Source organism: Alternaria postmessia (assembly GCF_024291825.1).
Source record: "Alternaria postmessia strain BMP 2775 chromosome Unknown scaffold_24, whole genome shotgun sequence".
Taxonomy (NCBI): domain Eukaryota; kingdom Fungi; phylum Ascomycota; class Dothideomycetes; order Pleosporales; family Pleosporaceae; genus Alternaria; species Alternaria postmessia.
The window spans coordinates 34487-49437 of NW_026260097.1; the positions used below are offsets into that span (position 1 = coordinate 34487).

General features: G+C 49.0%; 6 protein-coding genes across 6 annotated transcripts; 4 read left to right on the forward strand and 2 right to left on the reverse strand.

Annotated features, from left to right (window-relative positions):
- Positions 1-515: 515 nt before the first annotated feature.
- J4E82_004823 (uncharacterized protein) lies at positions 516-2613 on the forward strand (the record flags this gene model as incomplete). Its single annotated transcript, XM_051731097.1, has 9 exons — positions 516-627; positions 683-711; positions 761-1144; positions 1195-1271; positions 1323-1421; positions 1468-1531; positions 1585-1720; positions 1770-1937; positions 1988-2613. The coding sequence occupies 9 exons, from the start codon at positions 516-518 to the stop codon at positions 2611-2613; spliced, it is 1695 nt and encodes a 564-aa protein (XP_051589032.1).
- A 383-nt stretch (positions 2614-2996) lies between these two features.
- On the forward strand, positions 2997-3574 carry J4E82_004824 (uncharacterized protein; the record flags this gene model as incomplete). The annotated part of the gene is made up of 2 exons (XM_051731098.1): positions 2997-3148; positions 3211-3574. 2 exons carry the CDS (start codon positions 2997-2999, stop codon positions 3572-3574), a joined length of 516 nt encoding a protein of 171 aa, XP_051589033.1.
- A 1434-nt stretch (positions 3575-5008) lies between these two features.
- On the reverse strand, positions 5009-5842 carry J4E82_004825 (uncharacterized protein; the record flags this gene model as incomplete). Its single annotated transcript, XM_051731099.1, has 1 exon — positions 5009-5842. One exon carries the CDS (start codon positions 5840-5842, stop codon positions 5009-5011), a length of 834 nt encoding a protein of 277 aa, XP_051589034.1.
- Positions 5843-7079: 1237 nt separating this feature from the next.
- Positions 7080-11187, forward strand: J4E82_004826 (uncharacterized protein; the record flags this gene model as incomplete). Its single annotated transcript, XM_051731100.1, has 2 exons — positions 7080-7896; positions 8429-11187. 2 exons carry the CDS (start codon positions 7080-7082, stop codon positions 11185-11187), a joined length of 3576 nt encoding a protein of 1191 aa, XP_051589035.1.
- A 1370-nt stretch (positions 11188-12557) lies between these two features.
- On the forward strand, positions 12558-13211 carry J4E82_004827 (uncharacterized protein; the record flags this gene model as incomplete). The annotated part of the gene is made up of 1 exon (XM_051731101.1): positions 12558-13211. One exon carries the CDS (start codon positions 12558-12560, stop codon positions 13209-13211), a length of 654 nt encoding a protein of 217 aa, XP_051589036.1.
- Positions 13212-13256: 45 nt separating this feature from the next.
- J4E82_004828 (uncharacterized protein) lies at positions 13257-14808 on the reverse strand (the record flags this gene model as incomplete). The annotated part of the gene is made up of 2 exons (XM_051731102.1): positions 13257-14518; positions 14565-14808. 2 exons carry the CDS (start codon positions 14806-14808, stop codon positions 13257-13259), a joined length of 1506 nt encoding a protein of 501 aa, XP_051589037.1.
- Between the last annotated feature and the right edge of the window lie 143 nt (positions 14809-14951).

Consider the following 14951-nt stretch of genomic DNA (forward strand, 5'->3'; position numbering starts at 1 on the left):
ATAGCGGGTCCTTAATGCACTCAGCAAGGTTTTCACATCGCAGCCTGGTCCAAGACGGGATATGGCGCGAGGCCGAAGCATACGATCTTGGCTTTCGCATCGAATTGCTTGTCACAAGTCACTCATGACTTTCAGGTACCGTACCCGAACATCTCATGGGCCGCTAGCAGGCATCACTCAATAATCTTGCTGCGTTACGCATCTGGTCTGCAGCGCGCACCTTGCATGGTTAGTCGATATCTAGGTATATTTGATCACCATAGTCATAGACTTGGGCTACGACTGATCGGCATTGGAGAATCGGCTTGAGTACTATATGTCGGACTGTAGCCGCAAGCCCCATCGATATCTGTGCCAATGTCGTACCCACCACACCGAGTCGAGGTCATATCTATTGGGCTCTGCCCATACTGATCTTGCTATGCTGCCAGCTGAATACCCCATCATACCACAAGTCTTTCGAAATAGCCAATTTGCGCACAAAAACGATCGAGCCACATAATCGAATCTATACCATGACTACCAAGAATGAGCCTGGAGCTGTTGTGGGCATGCCGAAGGAACCCCACCCTGAGATAACCCCAACTCAAGCACTCAAGCAGCCTCTAGAGTTCAATGAACAAACTAGTAAGGGAAGTGCGAATCAAAGCTCCAATCTCCACTAACCATTTACTGCAAAAAGACTACGTACCGGTTAAGACTATCATTACAGTGAGTACATTGGCGGTTGCAGTTTTCTTCCGTACTTACGCGTCAGTAGATATTCCTGGCTTGCGCAAGCGTTGATCTGCTAGCTTTGATGGACCAAACCACGCTTGCAGCCAGCTTGACCATCGTCAGCAGGGATCTCAACGCCAGTAACGAAAGTGCTTGGATCGCGGGCGCATACTTCTTAACGTCGACGTCATTCCAACTCCTATACGGGCGTCTCTCCGACATATGGTCCCGCAAGGTGCTCTTGATCATCGGCATTGGCATCTTCTTTTTCGGCTCGCTAGCTGCTTCCTTGGCACAGTCCGCTCTTCAGCTGATCGTATTTCGTGCATTCATGGGCGTGGGTGGTGGAGGTTTGATGACGGTGGCCCAGATGATAGTATCGGACATTGTACCTCTTCGCGAAAGAGGAAAGTATCAGGGTATCCTCGTAAGTGGTGTTGTAATGCGCTCCGCTGTGTCATACTAACAACCTCTTAGGGCTCAGTCGTAGCTTTGGCGAATGGCATTGGGCCAGTCATAGGTGGCGCACTCGCTTCCCAAAGCCATGATTCTTGGTATGGATATCGTGTTGACATTGGATCAGTACTATACTAAGCCATTTGAAGGAGATGGATCTTCCGACTGAACCTGTTTCTATGCGTTCTGACCACTGGGTCTGTCGTGTTTTTCATGCCGCTCAGAAAGGTGGATGGTGATTGGAAGAAGTAAGCAGTGTTATCACACGCAACTGAAGATTGCTAACCAGACCAGAAAAATAGCAGCTATCGACTTCTTTGGGGCTTTCCTAGCTCTCGCTGGATCCGCCTTGCTCGTGGTATGTTACTCGACACCACCGGTCATCCATGCGGTCAAAACTTACTGTTGTAGCTCGCCTTGACATGGGCAGGTGGACAATACGCCTGGAGCTCTGCTTACGTCGTTGCTACTTTGGTAGTCGGAGTTGCAGTCTCAGTATTCTTCATCATATGGCAGTGGAAATGTACCAAGGTGCCATTGATACCGAGTAGGTTTGCTGCAAACGAGACGGAGAACCTCGTACTGACTCCAAGCAGTGACAATATTTACATCCAGAGTCGTCAATGGTGCCGGAATAACAATGTTCGTGAATGGCTGGAACTTTCTCGTTCAGGTTTACTACATTCCTTCGTTCTATCAACTGGTGTATGGCTATACAGCTGTGAAGTCCGGCGCACTACTACTTCCCATTACACTCACACAAAGTAAGACGACTACCACTGGTGAATATGTCATGTATCTGAACTTGCTATAGCTCTTTTCAGCACACTTTCAGGCCTCGTTGTACACTGGACTGGCCGGTATAGGGAATGTCTGCTTGTGGGTTGGGCAATATGGGCGATTGGCTTAGGCCTAATATCGACACTTGACAGCCCATCTCTTGGGAAACAGATAGGCTACGGTCTACTCGCTGGTCTTGGGTTAGGAAACACGCTGCAGCCTTCGCTCATCGCTGTGCAAGCAGGTGTCGAGCGCAAACACATGGCTGTTGTCACTTCGACGCGCAACTTCATACGCAACCTTGGCGGCACTCTTGGTCTCGCGATCTCCGGCACGATAATCAATAACGCAGTTCACTCCTCATTGGTTCCATACGGGCTCTCAAAACCAGAGATTCGAATGCTACTTGATACACCAGACATGTTTCGCGATTCAGTTGGCCAAGAGCGTACGGACTTGATCCGCGCTGCACTTGCTTCGGCCTATCAGCAAGGTTTTCGGGTAATTTTCATCGTTGGAGCAGTGTTGAATGCACTTGCATTCATCGCTGCTTGGTTCTTGATGCCTCAAGTGGAGCTGTCAAGGAAGGACGATGCTCAACTGAAAGAAGAGGGCAAGAAAAGGCAAGAGGAAAAACGTGGTAGGACTGGTCCTGCCTAGAATGCTTCATCAAAGATACCCAAAGATCGGTCGAGACGTATGATACATGCAATCGAGGGATGATTTTGGTTGCCGAGACCTGATGATCGTTCCAACTACCGACAATGCAGGGCGTGCGACGGGTAAACGCTAGATTACCACCCATAGATTCTCGACTACATACCCCAGTAGACGACCCCACATAGAACAAGCACCACTTGTACCCCCGCATCTACTATGCGTGTTAGTTTCGAAGTCAAACAGATACTGTGACCGGGTGATAATATCAAATTATACACCAATTTCGAAACATTATGGAAGACAATGACCATATATAGCCTCTTTTCCCCTCTGGTTTCCAGCCAGCCCAGCACAAATCCCTAGAACTGGCATCAACCTCAAAAATGCTCACTACTACTCTCCTCGTCCTCGCGTTGGCCGCCACCGGCCTCTCACAAGCACCAGAAGGGTACCGTGCGGTCTACATAACATCCGCGCAGGACACCAAATTCGTCGTTGTACCCAAGTCGCGAACCGCAGGAGCAACCCTGGTAGTGTAAGGGCAAAGACCATTTTCACTCTCTATTATCTATGCAACTCTTCTAACACTAGCTCCAGGCAAAGCACTACATCCACTCCAGAGCAATCATGGTATATCAAGGCGCCCAACAACGCTACGTCCATCCAACTCGCATCCACCACTCTCTGCATGGATGCTGGGCCTAAGTCCGGCTGGAAAGACATGGCTAACATCTACCTCCGCGAATGCGTAGCCGGAAGCGAACAGCAGACCTGGAACGCCATGGCCGATGGACGTATTGCTCTCGCTGCTAGCAGCGGTACCCAGCAGTGTGTCGATTTACAATATCTGAGGGCTACGCAGAACAACCCTGTCGGATTGTACAACTGTGCAGGATTGGGAAATACGGGGGCAGCGGATAAGGGTATCAACTGGCCATTGAAGAATGCGACTGTTCTGTAGACGTAAGAAGGCGATGAGTGAAGTCGTCCTTCGTATCTGGAATCAATCAGTACTGAAAGTCCACGCAAGACGTATCTTTCCGAGCCTATCGCTCATGAATTCCCCCTGCAGGCTGCTTAGCATTACTTCGCATTGCACATATCAAACCCCTTCAAGACCACCTGCAGCTGCTAGCTGCATCGCTATCTTTGTCGCCGCCTTTGACCTTGCAAGACAAATGCAGGTGAAGCCTACTAGAGTGAAGTCAGCTCCTTAACGTGCGTGAGGCGTCTGCCTTGTATTCCTAATGATAGACGAGGTAGAAGAACATGGTACCACTAAAAGGAAGCTTCGAAGAGAGTATCAAAAATCGTCGTATCACCACATCGAGCATGTGCTTAGAAAAATCGATTGAGATCTCGATGCTCTGGAGGCAGAGTTTAAAACAGCTACAACAAGAGCGAAGAATAAAGTATCTGTCATGAAAAAAAATGACTGGACAGATCCGGTTTCGATATGCATATGCTGGTGGCATCACACCATCCGACAGCACAATGTCCAGCAGGATCGAAGACGTAGAGACCGAGGGAGTTCTTCACGGAAGCGTGGAGGCCAACTACTACATTACCTTCTGGAGTGTTCGCTGGCAGATCGACAACGCCATCTTCTGGGAAGGGAGATTTTTCGATGTGCTGCACTTTATGTGCGCTCGTCAGGTGTGATGGAGAATGGTATGCTGGCACTTGTAGGGCAAACTAAGACGATTGGGTCATTAACAACATGTTCCGCGAAATTTGGAAATACCCCGATCATACGATATGGGGCCAGATTCTCCCCAAATCAGTAAACGTATCTTGGGGACTTGATATCCAGCTTTGCGTCAGCCATGACTCTACTTGTCATTTGATCCAAAATTTCGAAAGTGCCCTTCATCCGGGCGACTGTCTGCAGATTTTCGTGGAAGCAACTGCGAAATCGCCATTAAGGAAGAAGAAGTGCAGCTGATGCTAGTTACAAGACAAGAGGTACGCTATCGATGGGTGGAGGTCGTGTAGAAACGCGGTAGCGGGTTGGCGAAGAGGAAAGGTGGCGGGGCCGCGGCGCACAGGCTGGCTTCGTTTCCAAAGCGAGCTCTCCTCCGTCATGGCTTCTACTCCCCAACCATCACAGATCCACCAACCCATGTCCGGATCGTGTGCGTTTTATCATGCTATTGGAACATGATCATAACGCATTGTTATGTATCAACTGCCATGTTACAAACATACGAGCATAGACCGCGATACCATGAACGTCCACCAACCTCAGTTCTCACGGAGGCTGTTACGTTGTTAGAGCCCGACGCTGATGTCACAAAATGCAAAGATGGCAAACGCATGAGGCGTATATTAACACGTTTCTTAGCTTTGAATCTGAGTGAGCTTTGAATGTCTTTCTGAGCCAAATACTGACACATCAATGACCATAGTACCCCATTGCAACAATGTGCTTGAATTGCATCACCACCTTTCCGTCCTTCAAAGCCAACCCACCGAACCTGTCCAGCATCATCTGCTTCATACGCTCCCTCTTCCCCTCCTCCAAATAATTACCGAATCGATTCCCCGAGCTGTCATTCACCCAGTTCCACATCGCCTCCGCGCTCTCGAGCACATACGTGCCGTAGTACCCTAATAGCTTCGCATCGCCGAATCCAGCGTCGCCCAGGTCACGTCGCATTTCCGTTGGATTCGGATGGAATATAAAGTCAGTTGCATTCTCACCGAGTTCCGCCAATACTTCGGTTCGAATATCCAGCATGGGCGGCTGGAAGTTGCGGTCTTGGGTCGCGATACCAATAACTGCGCCAGGCTTTGCGAGAGTCGCAACTTGCGCAAGGAAAAGAGGTTTGTTGGTGAACCAGTGATATGACGCGTTGCAATGTATGGCATCGAAGGTCTGTCCTGCGAACATGGAGAGATCGTGCGCGTCGGCGACATGAAACTGTACATATGGCTTGAGGTCTGGGTGTTTCTCTAGAGCCTCCCGGGCCCGGTCGATGCTGTGTTTGTCTAGATCGAAACCTACGACTCTCCCGGACTGGCCTACGATTTGCGCGATGGCGAGAGCGTCGTTTCCGGGGCCGCAGGCGGTTACAAGGACGTGTTGGCCTTCTGATATCTTCATCATGGTGCTGAGGCTATTGCCCAAGCCATGTTGCGGTGCATTGGTGCGACTGTAGCGAGTTGCTGAGGTCTCGGTGGCTTTGCCCCATTTCGTGGGTTCCTCGACGGAAATGAGATCAGTCATGGTGTACAAGACAAACTGCAAAAGAAATCGAGACCCAACAAGAGAATGCGCAAGTCGAGGAAGCAATTGGAACGGCGACGTGTTTGATGCTATATCATTCATAACCATACGGTTAATATCTCCTGCAGTAAGCGCTCGCCTGTCAGCAATGTAACGGCCCCTGCTTGTATATGGACGCCTGAACTCTGCTTGCCTTAGTGCAAAAATGTGCGAAGGAGCTTACCTATCATCAATTGCACCGACCGTACAAAGTCTGTTCTACAGAGATACATCAAGTTACGTTTCCCACTATATTAACCTGGAACACAACGTATACCTTTAGGATGTGTTATGACTACGTTAGTATGTTGACCGGCTGTTGCATGTTCGTATGCTACCGAACGCATACGCAACATCTGTTGCGCATCTGTCATACACTATCGAGCATTTTGGTATTGATCTGCCAATAGTCAACTCAGTCTTACAAGCCTCGGTTCGTATGCATACACTATCTGCGATACGAGCCGCGTACCCACAACGGCAGCTATGAAAGCAGAAGTAGCTAAGCCATTCGCAGCAAACAATGCACCTCTCGCACTGCTTCGTGCGTCAACTCAATCAGAGGTGGGGCGTGTAGGCGCTAAGAGTGCAGTGTCAATCTCACTTGCATGTAATGCAATCCTTCATGATTCGAGGATTCGTCAGCGAAAAAGAAAGCCGGAGCTGCAACACCACCTTTTCCAGATCAGTGGACGCCAAATGAGACATGCGAAGCTAGACAAAGGCAGGCGCTCATATTCGGTTAGATTGCTGGGTCTTCAGTCTATTTAATAACAGCCCTGAACGCGATGCATTCGACTCAAAGACGGATGTCGGTCCTCCGATTGTGTCGCCCACAATCAAGCCTTGACGTTCCTCAGCCTCGTTGCTCTTCAGCCTCGTTGCTCTACGACGTTGCTGCGCTCCAGTCTTGTTGTATTTCCGGCATTGTTCTTCTTCCCTCCAATGGCAATTTAAGACATGGACAGAAGTCCTAGCTTCCAAGGCCAGCCTCATTCGAGCTCGGTATCACATGCATCTTCGAAGAGCGAACATGATCCCGAGAACACAAGCCATGTGGAATCTCAAATCCTCTTTTGCTCTAGTAGAGTTGACACCCGCAATTCCCTTCTTGGTAAATTTGTTTGAACATTTCTACTCAAGCGAAAGTCTCTAAGAATCGAGACCAGATAACTTAAGCCCGGGTATCTGCACGTCAATGCCCAAACAAGAGTCACACGAAAAACAATACTACCTTGAGACACATCCATATGTATCTTTTGGGGATAGCGGTACAACAGCGAGTCTCAACGCATTCGGAGATCTCATACAAATCTCCCAGACCCACGGTTCCAGTCGCTCAGGCTTCTTCTGCTTGGATCTTCCTGACACGTTCGAGCCTTATTGGGTCCGAATACGGGCAAGACAACTTATGAGCGCTCGTGAGGTCAATGGACAAAGTGGGGGCGCGTATACATTCAGTCCGGACTTGAGTCTCTACGAGTCTCCTCAAACAAGGCATGAATTCATCCATGATCGATGGCCACTCATTACCTTGGAATATGAACGCGTCACAGCCGAAGTATTACATGTCGCATTCCAAGGTGCTATCTTCCAGCAATATCAGTGGTCGACGAAATCAGACCCTATCCATTATTCGTCTGGATTGGACATCACTATGGCAGCGAAACTGCTGATACGGGACCTGGACTTCATCGATACTGCGTATTCATTCAACGATGACGAATTCCCTAAGAACTATTCGTATCGAATTAGTGAAGATGGTTACGGATTCATACTTGAACATGAGGGCTTGTTCCGGAACGACAAGGAGTGTGAAGAATGGGAAAAATTTGATTCCGTCTTCCTGGCTGTCTCCATGTTTATCAATGGTGTAGCCCAAAAGCTTGAGCTCAGTAACAACTACGATGATCCTGTCATAGTTGTGAACTCTCCAGAATTCTTTGTGGTAAAAGGTCATCCTCTCCAAATCACTGTGGGTTACAAGATCTTGGTTCGTGACAAAGATTGGGACGGTAACAGTTTCCCCATTACTCAAGACAGTCTCTGCGCCATGCACATGATGCTCAGAGAAGCTTCGTTCACCAGATTGGAATTATCGCGGAATGTTCATATGGATTTCATCATGAGACGGAACTTGGAACACATACTTTCGGTTTGCAGTATTCCGACCCCTCAACCCGATCGGGACGGAATAGCTCTCACATGTGGAGATATATCGGGACATCGGATCGTCAACTCAGCAAGCTTGTAAGTCGCCCTGAGCTACTTCATTGCAACATAATTGACAATACAGTCTCACTTTCCAGTTTCTCTTATCGATGTACAGACATCTAAGTTCGATACAACAAACTGCGTTTGCCCAAATCCCACCAACAACGTCCAGCGAGGACCAAAAATTTGCCTTTGAAGGCATTCACGTCGAAAATCTACAAAAGCGCATTGAGAAAGTATGCAGAGGGCATGTAGCCTGGCTGAAACAGGCTGAAAAAGTCGACGGGTGCTTTAGAGCCAATTATTGGGTGACTGGTAAACTAATCATCAAAGGTGATTCGAACTCCGACACGGCCGCAGAATCTTTGACCGATACACCATTCCAATTGATCAAGCTTGCTAATTACGGAAGGCTATTCAAGTTGGACAAGGACGGTGTCTTTTTGACAGAGCTCAAGGCTCTTGCGACCAACTGGATTCAGGTACTCGAAACTGCCAACGCTCGAGGGTTTTATGCATTCCCTCGCCCCAAGACAGATCCTACAACACTAAACGAATTCCGCTTGGACGATCACGTTTGGATGTGGAGAGCCCTTAGCGCCGTCAAGGACATGGTCCGGGGCAACGAGCTCGGCAATTTCAAGCTTCGATCAACGCGACGCCGGCGTGAAGCATCCGAAGAGAGCTTTGAGAAGGTGGAGAGCAATTTGAATGCAGAATACTCTCCAGATATGTTTCAAAAGCACGTCTTGAGACGGTTCACGACTGAGAATCCTGTCTCTAAGCAAAGGATGCTTGCTGTAGCACGATCACCCGTCGAGAACAGGTTTTATCTCCACTCTCGAGATACCGCATTACTCTACAAAGAAAACTCAACGTTCTTCTCGAAGTACGATGCTCTCTGGAAAGCTACCATGAACGTGCAGAGATTTCACGAGGAGTCTGAAGATTTTGGCCGGGGTAATCCGTTGCGATACACGCTCGATATCATGCGCGAGACAATCGATTGCATAGCCGCAAAAGATTTATTGCTACAGAGCTCGTCTGCGAATGGGCTCTTCCCAGGTGCACTGGATCCTTTGACTAAGGAGCCTGAGATGTCCTATGAGGAAAAATGGAGGGACCATTACTGGCATCGAACTTTCGAAGTTCCTTACATACTTTGGGAATGCCGAGACTCCGACATATTTCAATCGGTCTTGAGCAAGGATTCTGCTCAAGTTCAGAAGGAATCGATCAACATTCCTGTCCAAGTTCAGAAAGATCTGAGCAATGTTCCTGCCCACACTCAGAGGGATGTGAGCATTATTCTTTCTAAAATCCAGAAGGAATTCAATGATGCTCTGGCCCAAGGTCAGAAAGATTTACCTGCAAGTTCACTAGCTTCAGATTTGTACCCGACTCAAATGACGATGAAGAAAAGGATACCGTTTAATAACGTCATTGTTCAACAAAGCATTGTTGAATTGTCAGATGAATGGCTCTATAGGTTTCCAAGCTTTTTTCATTCTGAATTGTCTGCTGAAGACACTGTACCTGTCGAGGACACTGTCAAGAACAAAGACGCGACTGCCATACCGCATGGCGTCATCATCGACATCCCAAAGACTGACCGTAGCAAGGAATACGAAGATCCTTTAGTTAATGTTGAACTGCTGGATAACGAAGACATGTACAACAAGCTTAGAAAAGAGCGTTCAGTACATAACAGCAAGAAACGGCTCATATGGATCACGAATCCCGACACAGATACTAAGAGATTCTGCTGCATCACATCTGCTGATGATGAGTCAGATTCGTTGAACCTTTTCTTTGGAAGGCACAACAATAAGGCCAAATACTTCTCCGATGAAGTGACTGCTGCTGCGAACTTGTGGACAACCGAGCTGCACCTTTCATCCTACCGACTTATCCGTCAGACAAGGACTGGCAAAAGGGCCAGTATGATGTTTCTAGGAAACAATGACTTACTGATAGAAAGAGCAGGTGCGGGATTTCGGTTTGTAGGTGACTTCTTCGATCGTTATTGGACTTGTCACGCTCTTGAGACCGAGCCGGAGTTTGTTTCGCCCTCATTCAGATGGACGGGCTTGACTCCTGAGGACGAGCCAGAAAGCACTGAGAAGCTTGAAAAGATGCTCAAGCTGAAGGAGTTGAAGCTGGACTTTGAGCAACAAAAGGAGCCATGGAAGCAGCGCAAGGTGCTGGAACTCCTTCTGCTCGATCGAATGCTTCGGGAGCTAACGCAGCGATACGATGAAATCATAGGGGAGATAGGCCAACAGCTAGAGCGGCTGTTTGTTCACACGGCGAGAACAGATAGCAAGAATACCAAAGAAGAGAAAGTCAAAGGGAACATAGTATCCATCTCGAACGAGCTGTTCTCTAGACAGATGAACAATGGTGCTTATCTGGTGTTCCGTAAGACATGGCCGGCCTTACAATATTCTCTCCAAGTTATTGAGGAAGATCTCAAGGAAGTCTTGGAGAAGATTGACATATGGAACACCCGTAAAGCAGATCGAAGACCTGAAGAGCCGCGATGGACAAAGAACGACGAAGGAAGATACCGGGCTGCTATCACCAAGCTCACAAATGAGAACTTGCATGCGATTCGAGACTTGCGATATCACCTAGCCACCATCCAGTCGTTAAGAGTCTCTCTCTCAAGCGGGCTCGATTCCACAAGAGACGAGTTGAGCTTTCAGAACGCAGAGAACATTCGATATTTCACGTTCCTCACTGCCGTATTTCTGCCACTTGGATTCGCTACAGGAATCTGGAGCATGGCCGATTCATCTCCTCGTAGCGAAAGCATAAAAGGAATGGTGGTTACAGCTGTCATTACATTGTTCCTGACATTCACTGTATTGATCAATGTGCAAAGATTCAACGAATACTTGAGCCTTTATACTTCTCGTACGTTCTGGGAGAAGCGCAACGGAGCGCAAACGAGTGTGCACCAAGAACAGCAGGGTGATTCCTCTGAGCGCGATCGTCCAACGCATGGATTCGGTAAAATTCGACGGATTCAACTGCCTGGGTTGAGGAAAAGAAAAAAAGCAGGGAAATCCAACGAATCCCTAGCCTGAAAGAAATGGCACCGCTAATTAGAATACTGCGCTGAGAAAATCCAATGCCGGAGGACGTATGAGAAGATACCCCGAGAAGTGTGCGGAGATAGTCGCAACACAGTAATAGCAAATCTTTGTCCGCTTCTTTTCCAGAGGCGTCTTCATCCAAGATACTAGCACGGTGCATTCACACCCCATGAGCTTGATCCTATCACACTGTATTAGCCATCAACACTGTTCATGAGAACTTTGTTCACTCTCTACTATAAAATGTTTGTCCTCAAACTCAAGCACAAACATCAACACTGACCCTTTTCACACAATCAACATCGCATTAAGATCGACATGTCACTCAGCTCTCTCATCCAATATCTAGCCGACTTTGTAGCTTACAGCTGGAACTGCCATCAATGCGGTAACGACAATGTCGCAAACGACCACCCTGCCCAATGCACATCGTGTGCGCATTTCCATTGCTGGAAGTGCGAGAATATCATCCACTAAATGCGATCTAGCATGAAATACCCGCTCGAAGTGATGCAAGTGGCGACTGAAGATTTCGGAATTTGACACTGGTGAAAGCAAGGTTGAGTAGGGAGATCAATAGTGGATTGCTGTCGCATGATAGCGTGGCGAAGGATTGTTAGCTTGTCATTCACGTTCGGTTTGGAACTTTTAGTTGACTACAATATATGGGTTTGTGATACGTCTAAACTCGAAGTCTTTCGTAAGTATGATGAGAGCTTCAAGCCACGACTGTGATAAGTGCCACAAATGCCTCGAACCTCGCGCGACGTGTATTGTTGCCGTTTACGCGAAAGAAGTTGTGCAGCACATATGCACTGCATCGTTTTTAGTAACACTGATTCAGGGGTTTCTATTCGGATGCTTTGCACATCTCTAGTGATACTGTGTGATGTGAGGTTTAGGAATTCGTTCTTGTTGCTGAATCACCTGGACAGATCTTAGTTGTAAAGCAGTAGTAGAGGATCTTTTCAGTCAGTATGTAGGAAGTGACACGCAGAAATAAGCAGACAATCGAGCACTCGCAGCGACTGTGACAGTTTGCAGCAAGTGACCTCTGCGATGGTCGATTCTTACCCGAAGTGGCGCTGGAGTCACTGTAGCCGTTGCACCATCACCTTCGACGTGTCGCACAAACTCGTGAACACCACTAGGGTAGTTACGCTTGATAACACGAGTATAGTGCACATCCAGTCAGTATTTAGAGTGCTGTAGGAGCACTATAGCTATGAGATTGTCACACAGTGTGTTTATACATAAAACCTGACAGTGACATGTCTACACTCGATCACCTAGCACTACTATTCTACGAAAAGATGATCTTTCATCTTCTTCTTCTCTTTTGGGCTAGTCACTCAGTCTCGATGCCGACCAGCCTCAACGACGTATCATATCTGTCGGAAGTTTCCGACGGACACGACGGTGCGGAGAAGGTCAATGTTACCTTGCAATTACCATCGTTATTCAACACCGTTCCTGGTGCCAGATTAGGAGAGCCGAAAAAGAACATCGACCAAGACGTGTCGAAGCAGGCAGAAGCAACCCTCAATGCCAGGATACCAGACAACGCCACGCATGACCAGCAAACATCGGCCGACGACCGGATCACAACCTTCGCTGACAACATCTCATTCAAAGTGACCTGCAACATGGGCCACGAAGCAGTCCTCTCAATGGATAACATGTGGTTAAACGTTGGCACCGTCATAGTCGATCTGGAAAAGGGCATATATCAAATGTCGACAGATTGGGGCGAGGGAGTTCCCAGCGACGACGACATAACTGTTTGGATGCATGTGGACATTTTCGATCCGAATCCAGCATTAGTGCACACGACGCTCATACGAAACATGTTCCAGCTGATTGTATTCAATTCGAAATGCAATAGCCGCAGGTACACCAAGGGTGGCAGTGTCTTGGCGATGCGTGCGGGGCAAAGGAGTATGAAGCTTGCGAATGTGAGCATATATGCAATCAATGGACGGGATGTCAAGCGGAAAGTGGGAGGTCGTTTGTAACAGGAGGGCGATGTACTTGGCCATCTAAGGGAATACCTGCATGAGCTAGGCTCTCTTATCGTCTTCCAATCTCAAGCCATTCAATTGCACAGCCGGGTCTGCGTCGACTGGGGACTGTTCCATCTCCACCAAGCCTAATAGGGCCTCATCATCAATCACGTCCCGCATTGCAGGTTTATCATTTGGTTGTTGTCCATGAGCTGCCTTTAACCTCAGGATGTCATCCTCGCTGTATTTCTTGAAAGCTCTAGGGTTCTTCTTCACCCTGTTGGGATCATGCGATTCGCTCTTGAATTGGTATCCTCTGACGCGCGGTCCTTGGCCGGTCTTCTCGGGGAGGGTAGGCTCATAGTAGGCTTCAAAAGCAGCGGCGTCGACGTCGAAGGTGCCGGCTTCGATGGAAGAGCGAATACCGGCGAAGAAGGCAGAGAGTATGGCGTGGTTGTGCAGCTGGATAAGCACCCAACCAAGCATCTCCTTGGCAGCAAGCAAATGCTGAAGAAAGGCACGGTGATGCTTGGTGCAGGCGTAGCATTTGCAGCCTTGGGATAATGGGGTGACAGACAGGGCATGGTCGCTGCTCCAAATGTCGATGCCCAGAGAGTGGCGCGCGCTTGTGTTTGTATCTCGGGCGGGCGGTGGGAAGGTGAAGTCGAGGACAATGCCTGCATCGGTCGCGTCTGCGAGGAAGGGCACGGTGAAGACGTCGACGCCTAAGCTGACATGGCGCAGAAGCTCATGTGGGCTTGCAGGGACGTGGAAAGATAGCCGTGGAAGGTGGTGCAGCTGATCGGGCAGCTCATCGAGCAGATATGCGTCGTATATGGCGAGGCCACTGATCTTGTCCACCATGTCATCCAACAAGTGCTCATGATACCATGATTGTAAGTCGCGTTCGATGGGCAGTATGGGCGCGAATATGCTCCATGCCTTCTCTCCCTTCTCAATAGTACCCTGCTTGGCCACAATGTCGCGCAGCCATACCTCGGTCCTGTCGCTCATCTTGTCTTTCCGCTTCAAACTGATGGCCTCTTGCCCGCATGGTATGTCCCCCAGCCCGACCACGATGTCTGGCTGCAGCTTCCGTGCAGCAGCAGCGTAGTATTCGGAGCTGACAGTCGTGAAGCCGACCGACGTTAAGATGCGTATCTCCGTGTTGGAATTCGAGTGGGGGCTCGGGATGGGCGGGTTGCGACGCGCCCCTAGGATCAAGAGCGTGTCGTCGGGGAGGGTGATGAACCTGCGCAAAGGCTCCGGGACGTCATACTTCAAGATCGGGGGAGTCTTGTGTGGATGCTTCTCAATGACTGCCAGCGGTTAGAGAGGGCGTGCGCTGTTCGCACAAGTACGTACAGTCCTCGAGCGCGACATATACCCCACCAACATCGGCGCTGCTCCGGAAGTTGTCTTGCGACACATGAGGGATGACGCCTCGTGACGTGTTGCCAATGAAGGCGGGTGTAAGAATGCTCTTGCGTCCGGGGAACGACAGGCGGCCGAGTCGTGGTGCAAGCGAGCCTGACGTCTTGAGGAGCGTGAACTCGAGCATTTCAGCCGGTAACTGATCCAATTTCCCTAATGAGGCCCCATCAGACATGTTGCTACCAAATTTGCCAGCTGTTTAGACCCAGACCCTTTCTTCCAGGTTTAACATTGGGTGACAGGTGTCGTATCGAGCTCGGAATACTGTTGCCTGTAGCGGGGCTGCCCTGTTCCTGCCCACGCATCGTCGAAAATGTG